Source organism: Zootoca vivipara, chromosome Z (genome assembly GCF_963506605.1).
Source record: "Zootoca vivipara chromosome Z, rZooViv1.1, whole genome shotgun sequence".
Classification (NCBI taxonomy): Eukaryota; Metazoa; Chordata; class Lepidosauria; order Squamata; family Lacertidae; genus Zootoca; species Zootoca vivipara.
The window spans coordinates 31,353,902-31,374,431 of NC_083294.1; the positions used below are offsets into that span (position 1 = coordinate 31,353,902).

At 44.2% G+C, this 20,530-nt stretch overlaps 1 protein-coding gene across 1 annotated transcript; it reads right to left on the reverse strand.

The window, feature by feature from the left end:
• Positions 1 to 5,854: 5,854 nt before the first annotated feature.
• ARL13A (ADP ribosylation factor like GTPase 13A) lies at positions 5,855 to 20,443 on the reverse strand. The gene is made up of 9 exons (XM_060270398.1): positions 20,350 to 20,443; positions 18,933 to 19,003; positions 16,559 to 16,808; positions 13,644 to 13,749; positions 11,849 to 12,054; positions 10,571 to 10,664; positions 9,284 to 9,503; positions 7,235 to 7,333; positions 5,855 to 6,166 (listed from the first exon to the last, which is right to left on the reverse strand). Exons 1-9 carry the CDS (start codon positions 20,406 to 20,408, stop codon positions 6,090 to 6,092), a joined length of 1,182 nt encoding a protein of 393 aa, XP_060126381.1. The 5' UTR covers positions 20,409 to 20,443; the 3' UTR covers positions 5,855 to 6,089.
• Between the last annotated feature and the right edge of the window lie 87 nt (positions 20,444 to 20,530).

Consider the following 20,530-nt stretch of genomic DNA (forward strand, 5'->3'; position numbering starts at 1 on the left):
AACCTGCAAAAGAATACTTAATTGCGGGAGTGGAGGGTGGGAGAAGCTCTAGAGCCTACTGCCGCTTCCCAGGTAAGCTACACCTTCTGTTGTATGGGCAGGGCGGTCCTTCCCCTTACCTGGCTAGTCCCCTGGCTACGCCTCCCCAGGCAGGATTGGGCGGTTGACTGAGGTAGGCAGAGACCCCAAGTATCCAGCCTGGGGAGGATGAAGCCAGTCCGAACTACTGGGAGCCGTACTGGAATCCAGGGGGCTGCATGCAAAAGTCGCCCCCCCCATTTGATGTGGGGAGTGGTCATTTCATACAATCATAGAATTGTAGAATTGGAAGAGATTACATGGGTCATCTAGTCCAACCCCCTGCAATGCAGGAATCTTTCTTGCCTAATGTGGCACTTGAACCCACAACCCTGAGATTAAGAATCTCATGCTCTACCGACTGATCGATCCAGCATATTACTGGAATAAATTATGCAAAAAGGTATGATTTGCATGCACTGTACAATCTGGTTGCTTTTAAAAATATTAATTCAGGGGGTTATTTCCTTCCACTCATTCTGAATTTCCTTTCTCTCTCCCATCCCCCAGTTCTCTCCTCTCCTAGATTTGCATTCAGAGGTGTGCTTAGGGTCCCTTGCGCCCTTGGCAAGGAGCTGTATTGATGCCCCCCCCCCAATGAAAAAAATCTTTCCTGCAACAGCTGCATTATTTGTCTAAAAATTACTGCTAAAATGAAATTAATTACTGTTGATTTAGTTGTGAATTCTTTAATTCCAACAACAACAATCTTTATTACGGTCCATAGACCCATCAATTCGTTACCAAGCGATACACAGCTGGGACACCCCGCCCTCAAACTACTCAGACATCTTACTCAAATTCGGAGTAGGAAACATTAGTTCTTGTGACCACCGATAAAAACTTTGCCACTGCTAGTGTTCTGGCATTTGACCGGTCTTCCAATAGGAACCTGATATAGAAATCCTCTGATTTTCCTGGGAGCAAGGCTAGCAGGGGTGAAATCACTTCAGCCCTAGCTTGCTCAAACTTCCCACAGTGCAGCACAATGTGTTTTATAGAATCTACATCATGGGTGCACGAGCACAGTCTTTCCTGGTAAGGTACTACTTTAATTCCATTGATTAAACATGCCATGCAATTTAATGGTGCAATAAATAAATAAATAAATAAATAAATACATAAATAAATACATAAATAAATACATAAATAAAGCTCATGGTCCCTGGTAGCGTTAATCCATACATGTCTAGCACCCTGTTTTTACACTCCAAGCCTTGATTAAATTGTTAACACCTACTGGACCCAGGAATTTAGGGTGTCTGGCACCCGCAAACTCATAACACTATAAATTCTGTATGAGGAAATTGTGGTTTTCCAGATATTGGGACTCCAACTCTCATCAGTCCTAAAAATCATGTCCAGTGATGATGGGAGTCCAGCATTTGGAGAGCTACGAGTTCCCCATCCTGGATATATACTAACAGCAAATAGGTTTCTGACTTCCAAGCCTCATGTAGCTAAAATGACAACATTTCCACACAAGAGGGAGGTGTGAGCAAGGAAAAGCAAGGTTCGCAGAAGTGCAAAAATTTGTTTTTAAATCCCCTGGAAAAAGACTGAGCCAATCAGAGCTCATGGAGTGTTAATCAATCAGGAGGGAGTGGAAATTTTTTAAAAAATAGAACTGGACTGTTAAACTGCCAGATAGGGCGACCTGGATTATTTCCCTGAAAAGAAGGAAAAGATCCTAGAAGGGGCTGTTGTTGGACTCAGAGACACAGTGGATTTTAGGAACCATTTACAAACACACAAAATATTAACTGCCCAAACAGCCATTAGAAAGCAACACAGAAAATATATTTAGTTTTCAAAGTCTAAACTTTATCATGGCTCAGGATTCAAGCCACCCTAATGCAGTTCTTATAGCCATTCCAAAAAGACACTTGTCAGGGTGTGCTTTAACTGAGAGGTTGGAGGATCAGGGTGCAGGATCCAGACTCACCCTAATGGTAGCCACCTGCCATCCCAATGCCAACACTTTCTTGCCTGGCTGCTTGTGGAAGGCCCCTAAAGACCATCTTCTGGGCAGCCCCAATTTCTCTGAGCTGCACGCATCCTGAAATGCAGCATTTACCTGTAGCCAACCAGAAGGGCACCAATGCCTTTCAATAGCCATCTGGCATCATTCACTTTCAGCCTGTCTCCTTGCCCCAAATGTCATTGGCAATGCAGTTCTGGATTTATCTAGGCAGAGCTCCAGATGAGCCTTGAGAGTGATCACTCCCAGCTACCAAAGCATGCTTCCCTCCAAAGCATCTTGGAGACTAGCTTTATCTCCTTGTGGTGGGTGCTGAGGCACAGCAACCGCAAAGGCAAAGGTGGTGTGGTCCCAGATCTGCAGGGGGAGGGTGGTGGCAGGTCATTTTGTTTCAAGCTCCAAAATGTCCTGCGCTGGCCAAGAGACCTTTGGAGGAACTGGGGAGGGAGAGAGTTGCCCATGGGCCGTTCTATGCATCATTTTTTAAATTGTGCATTCAATGATGGCCTGTGCTCATGATCCCACTTTCAATACTGTTTGTGCCTGCAAGTGTTTTGGAGCAGACATACTACTTCACTACCAATCAGTGCCTATCCTGGAACTTTTGGTTCTTATCTTGTAGTCTTCTTCTTTGGTGATCACTCGTAGCCGAGTAAGATTGTCTTCCATAAACACGATTTTAACAATGGGTCCGTAAGTGACTGTGGAGGCCAATTCTGGATCCACATGTCCTTCCACAGTATAGTGCAGGTGGCAGTAATGCAATAACACTGGAGAAGCATTGTAGGACATCTAATAAAGTGAACAGGTGTGCAGATGGTCCAGAATAAATCCACCATTAAGGCATTATATTTGTGTTAATCCCATCCTGCAAAATTTAACCATGAGAAAACAACAGCCTATCACCAGATTGGAAGGATGCAATTTCATGAGTCTTTATTGAGTTAGAACAGGACTCACCAGATGTCACTTTACTAAGGGTCCCATCAAACCTGGGGCCAGCTGTGGAGTACTGTGTCCAGCTCTGGGTGCCACAATTTGAGAAGCACATTGACAAGCTGGAATGTGTGCAGAGGAGAACAACCAAGATGGTCAAGGGTCTGGAAAACATGCCTGATGAGGAATGGTTGAGGGAGTTGGGTATGTTTAGCCTGGATAAGAGGAGACTGAGAGGAGGTATGATAGCATCTTCAAATACTTACAGGGCTATCATGTGGAAGATGGAGCAAGCTTGTTTTCTCCTCCAGAGGTTAGGACCCGAACCAATAGATTCAAATTACAAGAAAGGAGATTCCGACTAAACATCAGGTAGTACTTTCTGACAGTAAGAGCTGTGTGACGGTTGAACAGGCTCCCATGAGAGGTGGTAGGTTCTCCTTCCTTGGAATTTTTTTTAGCATGGTTGACCACCTGTCATATATGATCTAGCTGAGATTCTTGCATTGAAGGGGGTTAGACTAGATTACCATTGGTGTCCCATCCAACTCTACTGCTTTATGATTCTATGTTCAATCAAGCCACAATTGTGCTGTTTTAGGCTTATGGAATCCACAGAGGCTCTGGCAGTACTCCAACAGAATAATGTTTCAGCCTCTGAGTACCCCCCATAGTTTTACATTTACTTTTTAAATTTATATAACAAGAGTTATATCCCAAATAATAATAATAATAATAATAATAATAATAATAATAATAAACCCTCTCTAAATAGCTTACACAAAATGATATAAAATATTCATAAGAAAATATCGATAAAATTGACAAACTTTAAAAGTAGACACAATAAAATTATGAAAGTACAGACAAAACCAACAGTTTTGAAAAACAATATACAAAATAAAATATCATTTGGTACAGGTAATGGTCCTAACGGAGTGCCCACTTGTCAATCACAGTTGGACATAAAGGATAAGGCAAGGGTATCCAGAACATTGATCCTTTCTTCTTTTCTCCACAAATATGATGCCTGCAAACTCTCCCTCTTTATAGGATGAGGCAGGAAGGTATATGCACACATTGCTGGTTTAAAGCGTACAAGAGCCATTTTAACTCAGTTTTACTCAGTGAGCATTTATGTAAACTCATTTCCACATTTGTGCTTTAATGTCAGTTTCAGGTAGACTAATGATGGTTCATGCCATGCACATCAGTCGTCATGGTGTGATGGCTTAAATGGCTTCGGTCCTGTATACCTGAAGGAGCGTCTCCACCCCCATCATTCACTGAGATCCAGCACCGAGGGCCTTCTGGCGGTTCCCTCATTGTGAGAAGTGAGGTTACAGGGAACCAGACAGAGGGCCTTCTCGGTAGTGGCACCCGCCCTGTGGAACACCCTCCCACCAGATGTCAAGGCAATAAGCAACTATTTTACTTTTAGAAGACAACTGAAGGCGGCCCTGTTTAGGGAAGTTTTTAATGTTTGATGCTGTTCTGTTTTTAATATTCAGTTGGAAGCTGCCCAGAGTGGCTGGGGAAACCCAGCCAGATGGGCAGGGTATAAATAAATTATTATTATTATTATTATTATTATTATTATTAGGGATGGATAAGAATTGTTTCACTGACATTTGCTCCCCTCAACTAGCCTTCAAAAGTCTGTTACTGCTTTCAGAAGTAATGTGACCCTATCTGCTTTCCACACCTGAACAATTGTGAAACCATCCAACAACTAGGTAGTCACACAATGTGCTTCCTGATGTCTACACGATGGAGTGATGCAAATTTATATTGCATTTTGCCAATGTTCTCAACTTAAAATAAGAATGAGAAGAAGTGGAGAATAACTTCAGAACATGTGTTGGATATGTATGATGTAGTGCGACAATTTGGAAAACGTCCACACTTGCTGTGCACAGAATGCTCTTTAAAATTTTATGTCTACACAGCCCAAATCTTGTTGAATTCTAATTTCACAGAAGTGTCTGGGAGAGAGGGAGAGAAGTATTGAGTGTGTGTGTGTGTGTGTGTGTGTGTGTGTGTGTGTGTGTGTGTTTTATATGTGAGAATAGATGCATGTAGGTATAATCTGTGCATGTGTATGAAGGCAAAATTGTATTTGTGTGTGGATGTGTGTGTGTGAGAGAGGGGGGAGTGGCCCCACCCACCTTTTGCAATGGCTCTTCCCGCTACTGGCATGTGGCTCATGGAAAGTTAGCCATCAAGGAAATGAAAAAGGTTCTCCATCGCTGCCCCAAAGCCACCCAGGGCCAACTCAGCTATTAGGCAGAATGAGGCAACCAGCTCAGTCAGGAAATGCTGGGAGGCAGGGAGCAGCAGCAAGATTCTGGGGAGCTGTGTGCACATGTGGTCTACAATGTGCTCCCTAGGCAAGTCTGCTACCTTCAGGCACGGTGGAGATGCTGTTCTGTTGTCAATGCTGAAGGCAGAGATTCAACCACCAGTCTTGTTCGGCTTCCTGTGTAGAATAGGGGGCGGCGGACACACCATCTTGTCTTCTGCCTCAGGTAGCAAAATGACTTGGAGGAGTTCTGAAGGCACCCTGCTCTTCTGCTTCTAAGACCAGGGATGCTTCCGGTTGCCTTGTTAGTGGAGCATTCATCCTGATTTCATTGCAGGGAAATTAGCTGCCATTGGCTATTAATGAGGATTAGTTATGATTTGCTTCCAGGAAGTTAAGATGATGCTTGTGTCAAAGCTAGCATTATCCCACACATTCCAGTGCCTTTCCCTTTCCTTATTGCAAAAGAAGTTCAGTTTTTTGAAGGAAGTGGATTTGTTGTGTAAGACCTCTTATAAATGCACAACTTTAATTTGCCAGTATGTGATTGAACCCCCTCGAAAATAGCGGCAGACAGGAAGCACCCTGGCTTTCCATTGGGGGATGGGATCTTTCCATTGACTACCAACTGTATGCTAACACCTGCCCCTTTAAACACCTTGCAACATCTTGCAGAGAAAGATGAGCTTGGAACACCTCAGAATTAGGTTTGGCCTCGCTGCTGCAGTTTCTTCAATTCTCTTAGTACCACTTTGAATCCCCAGTCCCAAGGGAAAGTGTGGAGCACCTCGTTTAGGGAGTGGTTGTAGACTGTGACTTCCGGCCCTCTGGCTGCATTTTCAGAGCCAGCATGGCTCTCCGATACAAATCTGTGGAAGAAGGAACCATGGATGAAACAGGGTGACCACTTTCAGATTGCCAGAAAGAGGAAAAAAGAGGACATATTTGCACAAAGTGGGGAAGATTGTGACCAGGAGACCTGTGTGCCTGCTCAGTCTGCAATCCTGCTGCTAACTGTTGATGGAAAACTTCACTGGTCTCTGAAAGTTCTCCCTTTTTATGGCTCTTTAACTTTAAAGAATTTTGAAGCAGACAGCCCTTCAAACAGGAGACCATCCTCTGTAAAGTAGGACACAGCCACCCTGGGCTGATCTAATTCCTTTTTCTTAACTGTTATGCATACAAAGGAAATAACATAAGACCTTTAGTCCTACACAAATCAAAAGTGGGGTCCCTAAGGCAGCTAGATGGTCCTTTGTCCGCCTCCTTCCAGCAACTCCTGCAGCCAAGCTGGTGCCAAACATACTGCTCAGCTTTCCTTTGGACTACATCAGGAGGGCTGAGAGGGAGGGTCTTGTCCTCTGGGGATCCCAGGACCTCCACACTGCCCAGGCTTGTGCCCTGGGGAGATCACTTTGGCACTGCTAATGCAGTGCTCTGGCTTCATGCCCAGAGGTGCACACTAGTGCCTCTCAAGACACATGGATGCCAACAACAACAGGTGCCTCAGCAGGTGGGGTCATATAAATCTGACAATTATTTAAGAAGATGCATTCCCTGGTTATCCACCCAAGGATGAACAAGACAGCTAAGTAAATAGTCTAAAGTAGGAATGGGCAAATATGTAAAAGCTGGGTTCTCTCAGTTTATAATTTTTCTAGCCTTGAAAATTTATTTATCCACATTTCTACATAACTTGGCAAGTCCTCATGAACATTTTCCAGCATTTTAGTGAGAAATTCTCCCTTATACACATTTTGTATGCAATTTTGCCTAATCCTGCATTTCCACAGGACTTCACATTTGTCCACAATCTGGCTCAATAAAGACCCTAAAATACGCAGAGCTTTTGGTTCCCCCCAAAGCTAATCAACCTTATTTGTTGCTTTAATGAGTATCCTTCCCACAAATCCCTTTCCTAGCTGAGTAAGATGTACCAAAAGTGCTTGATAAGTGCTCGCTTGGGTGGGTCTGTGATGATTCCTGAGATTTGACTTTATTTTTCAGTCTTTTATTTTTCTTCTTTGTGCTTTGTCCTGAAAAAAGAGAAGTGGGGAGGGGGGAATGGAAAAAAAATTATGGTTTGCAAGCCACAGTAAACTATGGTTTGACCTACAGTCATACTTCAGTTTAACTACGCTTCGGTTTGAGTACTTTCAGTTTAAGTACTCTGCGGACCCGTCTGGAACAGATTAATCCACTTTCCATTACTTTCAATGGGAAAGTTCAGTTCAGGTTAAGTACACTTCAGGTTAAGTACAGACTTCCGGAACCAATTGTGTACTTAAACCAAGGTACCACTGCATAGTTACTGGTTAAGGAGGACAGAATTAACCAGAACCCCAGATTTGTGCTACAGACTCAAACCTGATTTCAGAGCCACATCATGGTAACTAGTAGGGAATAGAAGGATCTGTCAGTTGTGGTTCTCTCAATCTCTCATTTTTCCAATCATAAATTCAGTTCTCCACATATATGTAGCATTTACACACATATTTTTTTTAAAGGAATCCTCATGAAAATTCACCACGTTTGGGGAGCATGGCTAGCTAAGGAGCTGGATGGCAACATAGTTTAGTGTCTCTAATTGCCTAAGTACTACTTTGATGCAGAGTAGACACATACAATTCTAAAACTTTATTCCTGCCTTGGCAGACTAAAGCTACACAGAGTCCAGGGTCCAAAAAAGAAATAAGCAAGACTCAATATTCAAGAAGAAATTGACGAATCCGTCTTTCAGGCCTCAGATTCAGAGATGGTCAAGGGAGGAATGAGAACACAAATAGGCATGAAAACTCTAACAACCATGGAGGAAGACAAAGAATCAGACTACTACATAAGCAAGATAAGGAAAGCTCCTATCACAGCTTTCAACAGAAGTTTAAATATCTATCTGGGCAAATTGCAGACTGGACTAATAAAAGGACTAGAGCTAAACCTAGAGCTAAACAACCAGGTGGACATTCAAATGCTACAAATGGCAACAGAAGATCTGGCCCTAAAATTGGAGGAACAATCTGATTGAGAAATGAGATTATTTTTCAATGGCAGCATGATGGTTCATCCTTGTCCACCTTCTCTATAAAAGGTGGTGTGAAACAGGGCTATGTTCTCATCTCGACTCTCTTTAGCATATTCTTCTTCCTGTTGCTCTCCAATGTTCAGCTCAGCTGAGGACAGTGTGGACTTCCATTTAAGGAGTGATGGAGGCCTGTCCACACCAAGATGAAAGCACAGCAGATCCTTACCCGCGAGGTGTTGTTTGCAGCTGATGTGGCCATGACAGCGCACTCTGAGGAAGTTCTACAGAGACTCACTCAACCCTGAAGCTCACTGAAGTGATCTTGGGCCAGTCACTGTCTTTCAACCCTAACCTAACTCACAGGAATGGTGTGAGGATATAATGGAGAGGGGACCACTACTATGCCACCTCAAGCTCTTTAGAGGAAAGGTGGTATGATAATATAATACTGCTACAGGTACTTCTTCTTCATCGTCATGCTTCTATTTTTTTTTAAAGCCTTTATTTCGTATTATATAATTACAAAACAAGATCATAAATCATAAATTATATATCAGAGTTACAAAACAAAATCATAAATCATAAATCACACCTCAGAATTACGCAAAAAAACCCCAGAAAAGCAACTCCAAATCAGTAAAGTAGAAGAAAGAGAGGAGAAAGAAAAAAAGGAAACGGAAAGGGAAAGGGAAAAAAAAGAATATAGCATATATATATATATATATATATATATATATATATATATATACATACATATGCCCATACACATGCATACGCATATGAGATATGTGTACACATACATATCAAATAAAAACAACACATACATAAACATAGGAATATAATACAGATAAAAAAGAGCATTTCCTATTGTTTGAACATCACTTCCCTTTGTCAGTTCTTCCTTATGCTGCTTTATCTCATGCTTCTAGTGTTTCTATCATGTTTCTAAGAAATCTATGTTTACCTGCTGGGGTTAGAGTTGTTTCCAGAACTCTGGGGTTCTCTTGGGCAACCTTGTTGCTGGGACGGCGGACAGTGACACCTCCCACTTTGCTCCCACTTGCTGCTGCTTTAGCACCATCATCTTCTGTCAAGGTATTCTCCAACTGCACCAAACTTTTCTTCTTCACCTTTGGCTTTAATTTCCCTTTCTTTTTTTTGGAGGCCACCGGCATTTCTTCTTGCTGAACAAAAACAAAGTGCTTGCGTATGAGGAAATGCTCTGTCTCTGGGAATGCTTTCAGAAAACGTGGCACAGAAAATGTCAGGAACATAGAAAGCTGTATAACTGAGCCAAACAATTGGTCCATCTAGCTCAGGCACCCCCAAACTTTGGCCCTCCAGATGTTTTGGACTACAATTCCCATCTTCCCCGACCACTGGTCCTGTTAGCTAGGGATCATGGGAGTTGTAGGCCAAAATACCTGGAGGGCCGCAGTTTGGGGATGCCTGATCTAGCTCAGTAATGGACTGGTAGCAGCCCTTCAGGCTTTCAGGAAGGAATTATAAGTTGCCCGGGCCAATTTGTCAGTGCCAAGGACTGAACCTGGGAGTTTCCGCCTGGAAAGCAAGTGCTGTACCATTGAACTATGGCCCTCCGCACTAGGGATGCTGGAGAATTCCAATGAAAATGGAAACTGCCAATGTTCACCTATTCATCTCATGTCCAGAACAGAGATCAATCCAGCAAATACAATTGGCATTCATTGTTGCTGCTCCTTTCAGCCTGCAAACAATACATAATTGATTATGTACCCCCTCCCACATTTGCATTGCATTTCCTTTGCACTGAAATGAATGTGGTGGAATAGCATGACAACAACATAATTTACGTAATTTATGGAATTAATTACATAAATCACATAAATTATCTAGTTTTGCCACGGCGGACAGTGAGATAAGCAACAGCAATTTTGATGGAATGTGAGCTGCTGAAATGAATGCAAGGTGCCTTTTTGCATCCCCATTGCCCACACATGGATTGTTCTTGACTTCCTGATCATGAGTTTGTTTGAGTGAAACGGCCCAATATTTCTGGTTCAGATGTAATGCTAAGGCAGGAATTGTGATCTGTTTCTCCCCAGTGCTAGCAAGGAGTAAACTGGGTGCAAATGGTTCGTGCGTGGTAAATAATTAACTGTGGTTTACCATGATGTCTAAACCTGCCCATTATGTCACTAATTTTATGAAACAATGCATCTTTAAAAGTGTAAAATTCCTGGCATAAAAATATAGCAGAATCACCAGTTACCTGGGAGGGGATATTCTGGGGCAGCTTTGTGGGTTTTCTTTCCTCCATCTTGGCATTTCCTCCATGGCTGCACTCACTTCTGGCCAGTGACTCCCTAAAGGCAGATATAATAAATTATTCAAAAGATGCACATATGTACATATTATTCTATTCCTTCAACTTTGAAACTAAGGAGTGGTGCTAAAAACAGCTCTGCCATCTTCTATGTCTATGTGGTACAACAAATAAATGTAGTTTTTGGAGAACTTGGTCTCTATTCAACTACAGATCTGCTGGTGGACCCTTGAGCAAATCAGGTGTAATCCCTACTATATATTTAAAGCACGTGGGTTCCCTCAAATAACCCTGGGAATTGTAGTTTACATAACTACATTCCAGCACCTTTAACAAAGGACAGTTCCTAGGATCCTTCAGGAGAAGGTGATGTGCTAAATAAATTTGTGTTAAATATATGGTGACGATGTGGCCTCACTGTTTCTCAGCCCCAGTTTCTCAGCCTTAGTCAATGTCAAGTAATTGCTGCTGTTTGGGTAGTAGTTTCTGTCTCTGGTCTTTCAGTTTGTCCCATTTACTCTACTTTTTAGGTCAGGCACACACTTCATTTTACCAGGAATCAGATCCAATAGAATTATGCTGAGCTTTGAAAACCATATACAGCTGAAAAAGGAAGTGGGAAAGAGCATCATTCTGTCAACTTCCTTCTTAATCACTATGTACTTTTAAAAGAAGAAAAAGCCAAGCACTCTCTTTACCTTATGACCAAGAGGGCAGAGTGTGTGTGAGGGACACAGAGGTTTTGTTGGCCGCAAGGTAAGACCTCAAGGGTGCTATTGGAACCTCGGGTGCCATGTTGTTGACTCCTGCTTCAATTTCTGCTCTAATTGTTCCCTTCTTGTATTTTCACCTTGCTCTTTTCCCTTCTCTCTTCTTCACCACCCTGCACTAAGCAATCTTCTTATAAACTGACCTCTCTTTTCTTTTCTCACCATTCTGTGCCCCTCCCATTTGCATTCTAGGAACAGAAAATGTAAGTTGCTTTATACTGAGTCAAACCATTGGCACATCTACCTCCATATTGTCAATATTGGCCAGCAGTGGCCCTCCAGGATTTCATACAGGAAATCTTTCTCCACCCTTATATAGAAGTGATAGGGATTGAACCTGGGACCTTCTGCTTGCAAAGCAAGATGCTCCAGCACTGAGCTATGGTCCAACCCCCTCTAAGATCTTAGGAGTGGGCATTACACACAGCATAGGCTTGCAGGAAGAAGGAGGAACCTGGCTTCTGATGTCCTGTTCCTGGATTTCTGTACTTTCTTGGATACCTCCTGCTCTAGTGACACTTGCTGTTCAGGACTGTCTTCCTGGATGCGACCACACAGTACACTGTAGTTGATGGCAATTGTACGCAATAACCAATGTAGCCCTTGAACGATGGTCCAGCACTGGATTTTGGGAAGCCTTTTGGAAGCTGAACATGGTTCCTGTAAGATGAAGATAGAGGACGGCCAGTCTGAAAACCCAGCTGCCCCATTCAAGGCAAAGAAAGTGGGGGAGTTTAACATATCAGATGGGATAGAAATAATAGTTTAGCATATTATCGGAATATTTTTAAGGGAAAAATTAGAGGTTAAGTAGAAATAAATAATGAGTCAATGATTAAATAATGTGAATTATATTAATAGTGGATGAATGGCAGAAGAAGTTGATAGAATATATGGAATTGTCTGGGGTAACCGGGAGGCTTCGAGATCGGACTGAAGAAACAGTGGAAGAAGACTGGAAAAAATTTAAAGTTTATCTAAAGAATAAGCTTATAAGAGAGTAGAACCAATGGAAGTGAAGGAGATACAAGGAGGTTGTAGATAATAACAAGTTAAGAAATAAGTATTGTTAGAAGTAGTTATAGGTATGTAGAAAGAAATGGAATAGTATAGAAGGTAAATATCAAGGAAGATAAGATATAGAATTAAGTCAATTTTTAAGTAAAGTTAGTTGTTTAATATGATTCTGAAATTACTAAAAGGGATTTACATTGTAACACAGAAGGAGGAGGAACGAGGAAGTCATTAGATGAGATAAAAAGTGAGATTATGAAATAAGATTTTTTTTGTTTTTTTTGTATTCTGGTGTTTTTGTATTTTTGAATTTTGAAAGTTTTTTGTTTTGTTTTTTGTCGTTGTTATTTTTGTTGTATTTGTTGTCTGTTATAAAAGTCAATAAACATATTTTTTTAAAAAAAAAGAAAGAAAGAAAGTGGGGGAGTTTGTGAGTTGGCAGATAGATGCCAACAATAAAACCATAATACCTAAGGGAGGTCTGTTACAAGAAACTCTGGCAGGCCCTCTCTGGTGACATGTTGAGACCAGCAGGCAAAGGGGAGATTTCTTGGTGCAATGCAAAATCTGCTAACTGACAAGGGAAATTGATGTAGATGAACCGGCTTGCTACAAGAAGCTGCTTTCTGCCAAACAACCATTAATGTATTTTCTATGCATCAGGAGTTGTTAAGGAGCAAACTAGACCTTATGTGAGCTAGATACTGCTAAGATAGTGCCTAATTCCAGGGCCAACCCACCCAGGAGGCAAGGGGAGGTGTCTGTTTGCTCTCAGTTAGCCCCTTCCTGCTTGCCTTCTTACAACCTGTGCAGGGGTTGTCACTGGCTGTTATCTTTTTAGTTTTAGGGTTGCCTTTGTGCAACCATAGGGAGCTGGATGGGGGCAAAACTAGAATTATTTGGCTCCATCTGTCATGGCTTCTAAATGTGCTGACTGATGTCTTACAAGTCCCAATGGCCACCAGCCTCCATTATTCCAGGTGTTGTGGGACTACAACTCCCATCATCTCTGACTGCAAGGACTTCCTGTCCAGATCTCTCTAACCCAATTGCCTCAATTCCATTTGGCAAGAGATTAAAATAGGATATGTAACCTTAGCAAGAGGAAGTAACAGTCTGTACAAACTCCATGGAAATGATCATCATGAAGGGCAGAGAGGACAAAAGGGAGACTTCTTTTTTCATCCCTTGTGAAGAATAGCCAACCTGTGCGAAGGGGGTATTATTTTACTTACAATTCGACACAACGACTTGTTTTCATTCACCAACTTTTCCAGAGATAGGCACTCAATGATCTCACAGGGCAAGAGAGCATCCAGCTTGTCCTGCTTGTTTGCCAGCCTTGAACCATTCACATAGAAATTGGAAAACAGAACAGATGGGAAGACAAGATTCCATTAGCAAACAGCACACTCACTGTTGTAGCTATACCAATTTAAAAAAGCAACGTGGAACCTTTGGCCATTCAGATGTTGTTAGACTACATGTCCCATAATTGCTGTCCATTGGCTATGCTGGCTGTGGCTAGTGGGAGTTGCAGTACAAGTGTGAAAGGATCTGTCTACTTCTCAGTTTCTCCTTTTCCCAATCTTACATCCATCAGCATTTTAGTGCAAATTTATCCTAATAATATAATACTAATTTGTATACTCCCCCTCCCCACAATATCTCCATTTTTATGCGCACTTTCCCCTTATATATGCATTTTCATAAACATTGTTTGTTTGGAGAACTGCATCCCAAAATTTGGATAAGAATGGATTACGAATAATTGCTGTGTTTTGGTTCGCACATTGTTTTTGAAAGTGCAAACTTGATAGACTGAGCTTTAAAGCTTTAAATGTGTGCTGAATCAAATTTATCCTCTAACCCAACAACATCTGGAGGGCTCCAGGTCTACTATGCAGTCTTGAATCAGCAGATCCACACACTTAAAGCACATTTAACACACATTTAAAGCACATGACCTCACTGAGCTACCATGCCCAGCACACTTAACAAACTACAGTTCCCAGGATTTTTGGGGGGTGGGGGAGCCATGTGCTTTAAATGTATGGTGTCAAGGTGACTTTGTTGTTGTTTAGTCATCTAGTCGTGTCCGACTCTTCGTGATCCCATGGATCAGAGCACGCCAGGCATTCCTGTCTCCCACTGCCTCCCGCAGTTTGGTCAGACTCATGTTGGTAGCTTCAAGAACACTGTCCAGCCATTTGACTTTAGGCTTGATGAAAGACTGCTAATAGCTCTGATATTCTGCCGGTCAGGGCCGTCTCAAGCAGGTCGGGCGCCCTGGCGCTGAGGTGCGGAGATTGCTCCGGCACCCCCGCCCTCGCAGCGCGCAGCACAGCTTCCGCGCGGCTTCGCCGTGCAGTGCCCCCCCTGCCAGCCCGGTGCCCTGGTGCTCCGCGCCACCGGGACTACACCTAGAGCTGGGCCTGCTGCCGGTGTTATGCCATGGGTGCTAAGAGGGCCCAAAAAGATGAAGTAATGGTCAGAGGAGATAACTCATCCCAATATACCCCTTCTAATTAGGAAAAGGGTTAGGAAAGTGCTAAACTGTCTAGCCCTGGCTCCAGACTGTCATTGTTTTGCGGGAAGGATTCAAGCACATAGTAGCAAATTAGGCAAAGGTAAAGGGACCCCGACCATTATGTCCAGTCGTGACTGGGGTTGCGGCGCTCATCTCGCGTTATTGGCTGAGGGAGTCGGTGTACAGCTTCCAGGTCATGTGGCCAGCATGACAAATCCGCTTCTGGTGAACCAGAGCAGCACACGGAAACGCCGTTTACCTTACCTTTATCTACTTGCACTTTGGCGTGCTTTTGAACTGCTAGGATGCAGGGCCATCTTAAGCACCTTTGGTGCCCTGGCACCGTGGTGCGCCTGATCCCTCCGCCGCCCCTCGCCGCCCCGTTTTCCAGCGTGATGGGCGGGCGGCCGGGCTCAGCACGCAGCGTGGTCGCCGAGGGCGCTGCTGTGTGGCGGGCGGGCGGGTTTGTCGCGCAGCGGAGCGGCCGACGGTAGGGCAGGCGCGGCTGCGTGGCGCATCGCCTGGCCGTAGAGCCAGCCCTGCTAGGATGGCAGGAGCTGGGACTGAGCAACGGGAGCTCACCCCGTCACAGGGACCTTCTGATCGGCAAGCCCTAGGCTCTGTGGTTTAACCCACAGCACCACCCGCATCCCAGTAGCAAATTAGGTCTGCACAACTAAAGTAGATTAAAGCACTCTGCTTTAAAATAAATCCATTTTTAAAAAAAGAAAGGAAGGGAAAGGGGTGACTTTTTTAGTCAGGAAAGTGATGGGGGAAGGCACTGAAAGATGTGGGATGAACAAATTATTAATGGGAAGAAGATATATAAACATCCCACAACCATATCAGGATGAATGCTATTTGTTGTATCACTGCCTCATCAAACAAATTAGAATGGATGCTCAATAAAGAGTAGATGCTGTACAACCTCCACAATAGCTTTGTGCAAGCAAACCAGGATGGATGGTCAGTAATTATCTGGAAGAGCTCCAGAACTCTGTAAGGTAACAGTATTTGGCTGTAGGGAGCGGCACCTGTTTCCAGTGAGACCTACTATGGGAGTAATGGACTTTGGCTGTCTTTTGGAACATTTAACCTGCACCTCCAATGATGCTCTCTCTGTGTGCGTTTATAGATAAACACAGATATTACAAAACACCAATGAGCCTCCAGTGGCCGCCTTCCAAAGGGAACTAAAACCTGCCCCCTGGAACTTTTCACTGATCACAGAAGTGGGCTGAGTGTAAGCTTATTGAGATGGCTTGAAGATGCATCATTTTCCCTGTAAACTGCCTTGTGGATCTGATCATGCATGACTTGGAAGGTATAACACCACTCCCTTTACTGCTCTCTGTGGCACTTTGCAGGCGCCTCGGATCAGTTCTGCCTGCAACCTCTCTTTCATGTCAGTGGCTCCAACATGCCCAGCATCTGATGTCATATATAATGTCAAGTGTATGGCAGGTGGATGTAGCTTGGCTGAAATGGCCTCATGGGCCCAAACAGGAATCCTAGTGGGTCTAATAAAATGGGGGGGGGGAGGGGAGGAATCTTATACCCATTCATTCACCACAGGGTACAAAGGAAGGAAGGAAGGTGCCAGGAGAATCAGTATCTCACAGTAACAGAGGCTTTCCTGAAACTTTGGGGTCCCCCAGAACACGGGAGAGAGTCTTCTTGGCCTCTTCCATCCTTGCCACATCGCTGGAGTCAAGCACAAAGATAATCCCATGAGCAGTGCTGTATTGGTCCTTCCAGCTTCCCAAGGACCGCTGTCCACCAGGCAGGTCAATGAGGGAAACCTCAAACCTGTCCACCCTGAGTGCCGTCTGGTTTGGCTTCGTGATGGGAAGCACTTCACAGGAGAGGACTGCAAAAAAAAAAAAAGCAAGAGCAAGCGAAACAAACATCAACAGTGGGTATCAGTCTCAAGTAAAAATACAGGTAAGCTCATACACCACAGCAGCTTTCTTCTAATATCCAGAAAAATTATTGGAAATTGCAAGGAGAGCCTGATATAAAATGTTGCACAGTGAAGCATTCCTGTTCAGGTCCTTCCTCTAGGATATACCGTTGTATTTGCGTGGACAGGCAGAGTCCCCCAAACCCGCAGGTGACCCCCCCCGAGCGGAATAAATACACGAGACAACGTGCTATGGGATTCAAATTGGCCACAACTTTATTCAAATTCAGATGTAGGGAGACCTTGGCTTCAGGCATTGGCCGTTATCCTTCCCAGTCCCCAGCCGGGGTTTTGGGAGGCTTAGGGGTCATCCACATGTATGGGGGTTGGGGCTAGCTCTGGAGAACATATGTTCAAGCAGAGAGAGCCCGCCCCGTTCGCCGCCGCTGGTAGGGGGAAGTGATGACACCTATTGGCATGGTCAAGGCTTCCCCCAATACCCCGATCTTGTCACCGCAAGGGGGTGAGGTCTCCGCCTCACGCCCCTCCCTCTAGGAAAATCGCCAAAGAATTCTGCCCAAGGCCTGACACCGCCAAGTTGTGACGTATTGCTACGGGAAAGGCGAAACCTGCCAATACAGGGAAATTCCTTTCTGACCCTTCAACAGTGGCCTTGACATAGCAGCGCCTGAGAACCTGTAGAGAAAAGGTTAACCTGCAAAAGAACATGAATGAAGGGTTTGGAGGGTAGGAGAAGCTCTGGAACCAACTGGTGCTTGGAGGTAAGATTCAAATGCTATTGTCTGAGCCGGTTTGTCCCTCCCCTTACCTGGCCATCCCCTGGCAACACCTCCCCAGGCAGGTTTGGATGCCAGGCTTGGGTAGGCGGAGACCCCTGGCATCCTACCTGGGAAGGCGGTGACAGACCTGACTCCCAGGGAGCCGCCCTCTGGGATCAGGGGGCTGTGCGCGTCCACGCAAAAAGCACCCCCCATTGATGTGTGGAGCGGTCATTGCCCACTCAAGCTCTGTTTCCCATTATATTCCCTTGACAGTCAGCATACACTCAGGCTGTGTATGCATCATGCATTTAAAGCACATTTCTTCCCCCAGAAAATACTGGGAGCTGTAGTTTGTTAAGAATGCTGGAAAGTGTACCTCTGTGAGGGGTTAACCACAGGCCCCAATATTCTTGGTGTGTTTGTTTGTTTGTGTGCTTTAAATGTATGGTATGTATGTAACCTAAGTCCTTATTATATTGTTTTGGTAGTCTCCCACTTTTCTGTTCTTCTGCAAACCTCGGGGTTTCCCCAAGCCTACAGATACTACTCTCTTGGCCATAGGTATTGCCATTTTGGCGGTTTGAGCAATGGTACTCACAGCCCAAACATCGGAAATTAAGGGAATTATAGAGCTTTACTATTTAAGTGATGGCTGTACAGCAGGCACCCCCAAACTGCGGCCCTCCAGATGTTTTGGCCTACAACTCCCATGATCCCTAGCTAACAGGACCAGTGGTAGGGATGATGGGAATTGTAGTCCAAAACATCTGGAGGGCCGAAGTTTGGGGATGCCTGCTGTACAGAGTAATGTGTCAGGTCATCTAGTGCGTACTGGGATCATAGGCAGCTGAAATCAGCAACATAGGTTGTAGGTTGATGCTGAGACTCAGGTCTACCACACAGCCAGTCTCCTAGAACTAAACTATGTAAGACTGGCTGAGGAATGTTATATGAAAGAAAGGTCTTCAGCACAGACTGAGGACTCATTCACACTTTCTTTTGCACCACATTTCTAGGCACAAGTCTGGGCCTCCCAGGTCTATGTCCCAGGGTGTTTTATTGCTGAATCAGAGCAAATGGATTGCTGTTCACTCTGATTCAGTGGTAAAACATGAGTTTTCCTTGGGAAAGCACCAGAACAGAACAGAACACAGACCTGGAAAGCACGGACCTGTAAACTCAGAGCAAAGGTTAAGTGTGGAAGAGCCTTTAGAGACACTCCTGTCAGCTCTACTAGGCACTGAGTTCAGGTTCTGGAGTGGAAGAGCTGGAAAGCTTAGCTGACATTAAGTTCTGCTCAGCGACTCACCTCTCTGGATTTCTTTCACCAGGGAACTTTTTCCTGCACTGTCTAGGCCAAGGACAAGGATGGTCACTTTCCTGATGGGAAAGATAAGGATAACGTAAAGATGCAATCTGGTAACACCTTTGCAGGGAGGGAGGATTAGAGTTCCTATGGTAAAGGGAAATCCAGATGAAATGTTTAAAAAGCATGGGCTGGCCTTTTGATGATATTTTGTTGCAGGGGACACTGTGAGAAACTATTGCATGGAAACACCTTTAAAAAACAACAACTGCTTTGTGCACACATTCCACCCTTCATCTCCATCCATATGGCTGCTTTTTTTGTTAAGAAGGATGCATGGCAAGTCCTAAGCACGCCGCTTCAAAAATGTAATTATTGTAATGAGTACTTTGGCCCTGAAGGTTCCCACAGTGGGACTAATAGTTCTTCTGAAAAAATGTTTACAAGCCATTGTTTTGGGAGGAGAATTACCAGGGATGTGAAGGGTCTGTTTTCTTTCTCTCCTCTTTCCCCCACCACACCACAACAGGTGGAGGCGTTCTCTGTTTAAAAACGGCAGGCAAAAATTAATCAGAGCACATCTTTCCTCATCATTGCATTGCCATTTCTGAGGGAACATGGTATACCCAACCCCTCTCTTTGTGAAAATGTGACATGCGTAGCAGCATAGTGCAGGCCTTCTGTGTTGCTATAGTGATTTTTTGTGGGGCGCAGGCCTGGTTGAAAGGGCAACATATACTTGGAACAGAAGTGGATGGAAACAAGGAGTGGATCACTTGGCAACCAGCAGGCCTTCAGCTGATTGCCTTAGCAACCTTTGTTTGGCACTATGCAAATAAACCAGAATTCAGTGGTCATATAAAGCTTGGAGAGAGATGTATGGTGAGTCTCTCATTACCCAGAATGCTCTGCTTACTTAGGCAATAAATGCAGCAGTTCATTAAAAAAAAGGGGAAAGGCGAAAGATTTATACGATCTGAAGAGAAACCAGAGGAATCATAGTATCGTAGAGTTGGAAGAGACCACAAGGGCCATCCAGTCCAACCCCCTGCCAAGCAGGAAACACCATCAAAGCACCATCAAAGCAAAAGAACAAGATTGTGCCATCTCCCAGTTCCACAGAAGTCAACGCTTTTCATTGTGACGTTAAATCACTGCTGTTCTCTCACCAAAGAGCACTTGCCTCAAACTTGGGGCTTGATTTCCAGGATTACAACCAACTAGCCACCACATGTTACTTTCATCCTCCTTAGTATGTTACCCTTGTAGAAATCCATAGGAATGAGGATGGGGACAAAGTTAGTTAGCTCAACCTGTGGCTCCATCTATAACTGGCTTTGCCTTCACCTACCACCAGCTTCCCAGCCTTCTTCCCCACCAGTCCCACAGGGCACCAGATACCCTTGCTCTCCAGATTTACCTCAATGGCTCTTGGAGAGCCTGCAGCCAAGACCAGCAGTAAGAGAAGAGGTGAAACATACTCCAGCAAACCACAGAGATGAACAGGGGCAGGGTGAGTCTCTGGCTTTCCCCCGCTGTCCTTGAGGGAAAATAACAAAGCAACAATAATCCCGTTGTAAGATTTTCGTCCCTTTAGAAAA

What these genes read in the sequence shown, in the direction of transcription:
- ARL13A (XM_060270398.1), bottom strand. Translation starts at nt 20,408, where the DNA reads ATGTTTCACCTCTTCTCTTACTGCTGGTCTTGGCTGCAGGCTCTCCAA. An exon ending in CCCAGAATATCCCCTCCCAG is followed by an intron (nt 9,504 to 10,570) that starts GTAACTGGTGAT and finishes GTTTTTGTTCAG; the next exon opens with CAAGAAGAAATGCCGGTGGC. An exon ending in GCACTTATCAAGCACTTTTG is followed by an intron (nt 6,167 to 7,234) that starts GTACATCTTACT and finishes CTTCTTCCACAG; the next exon opens with ATTTGTATCGGAGAGCCATG.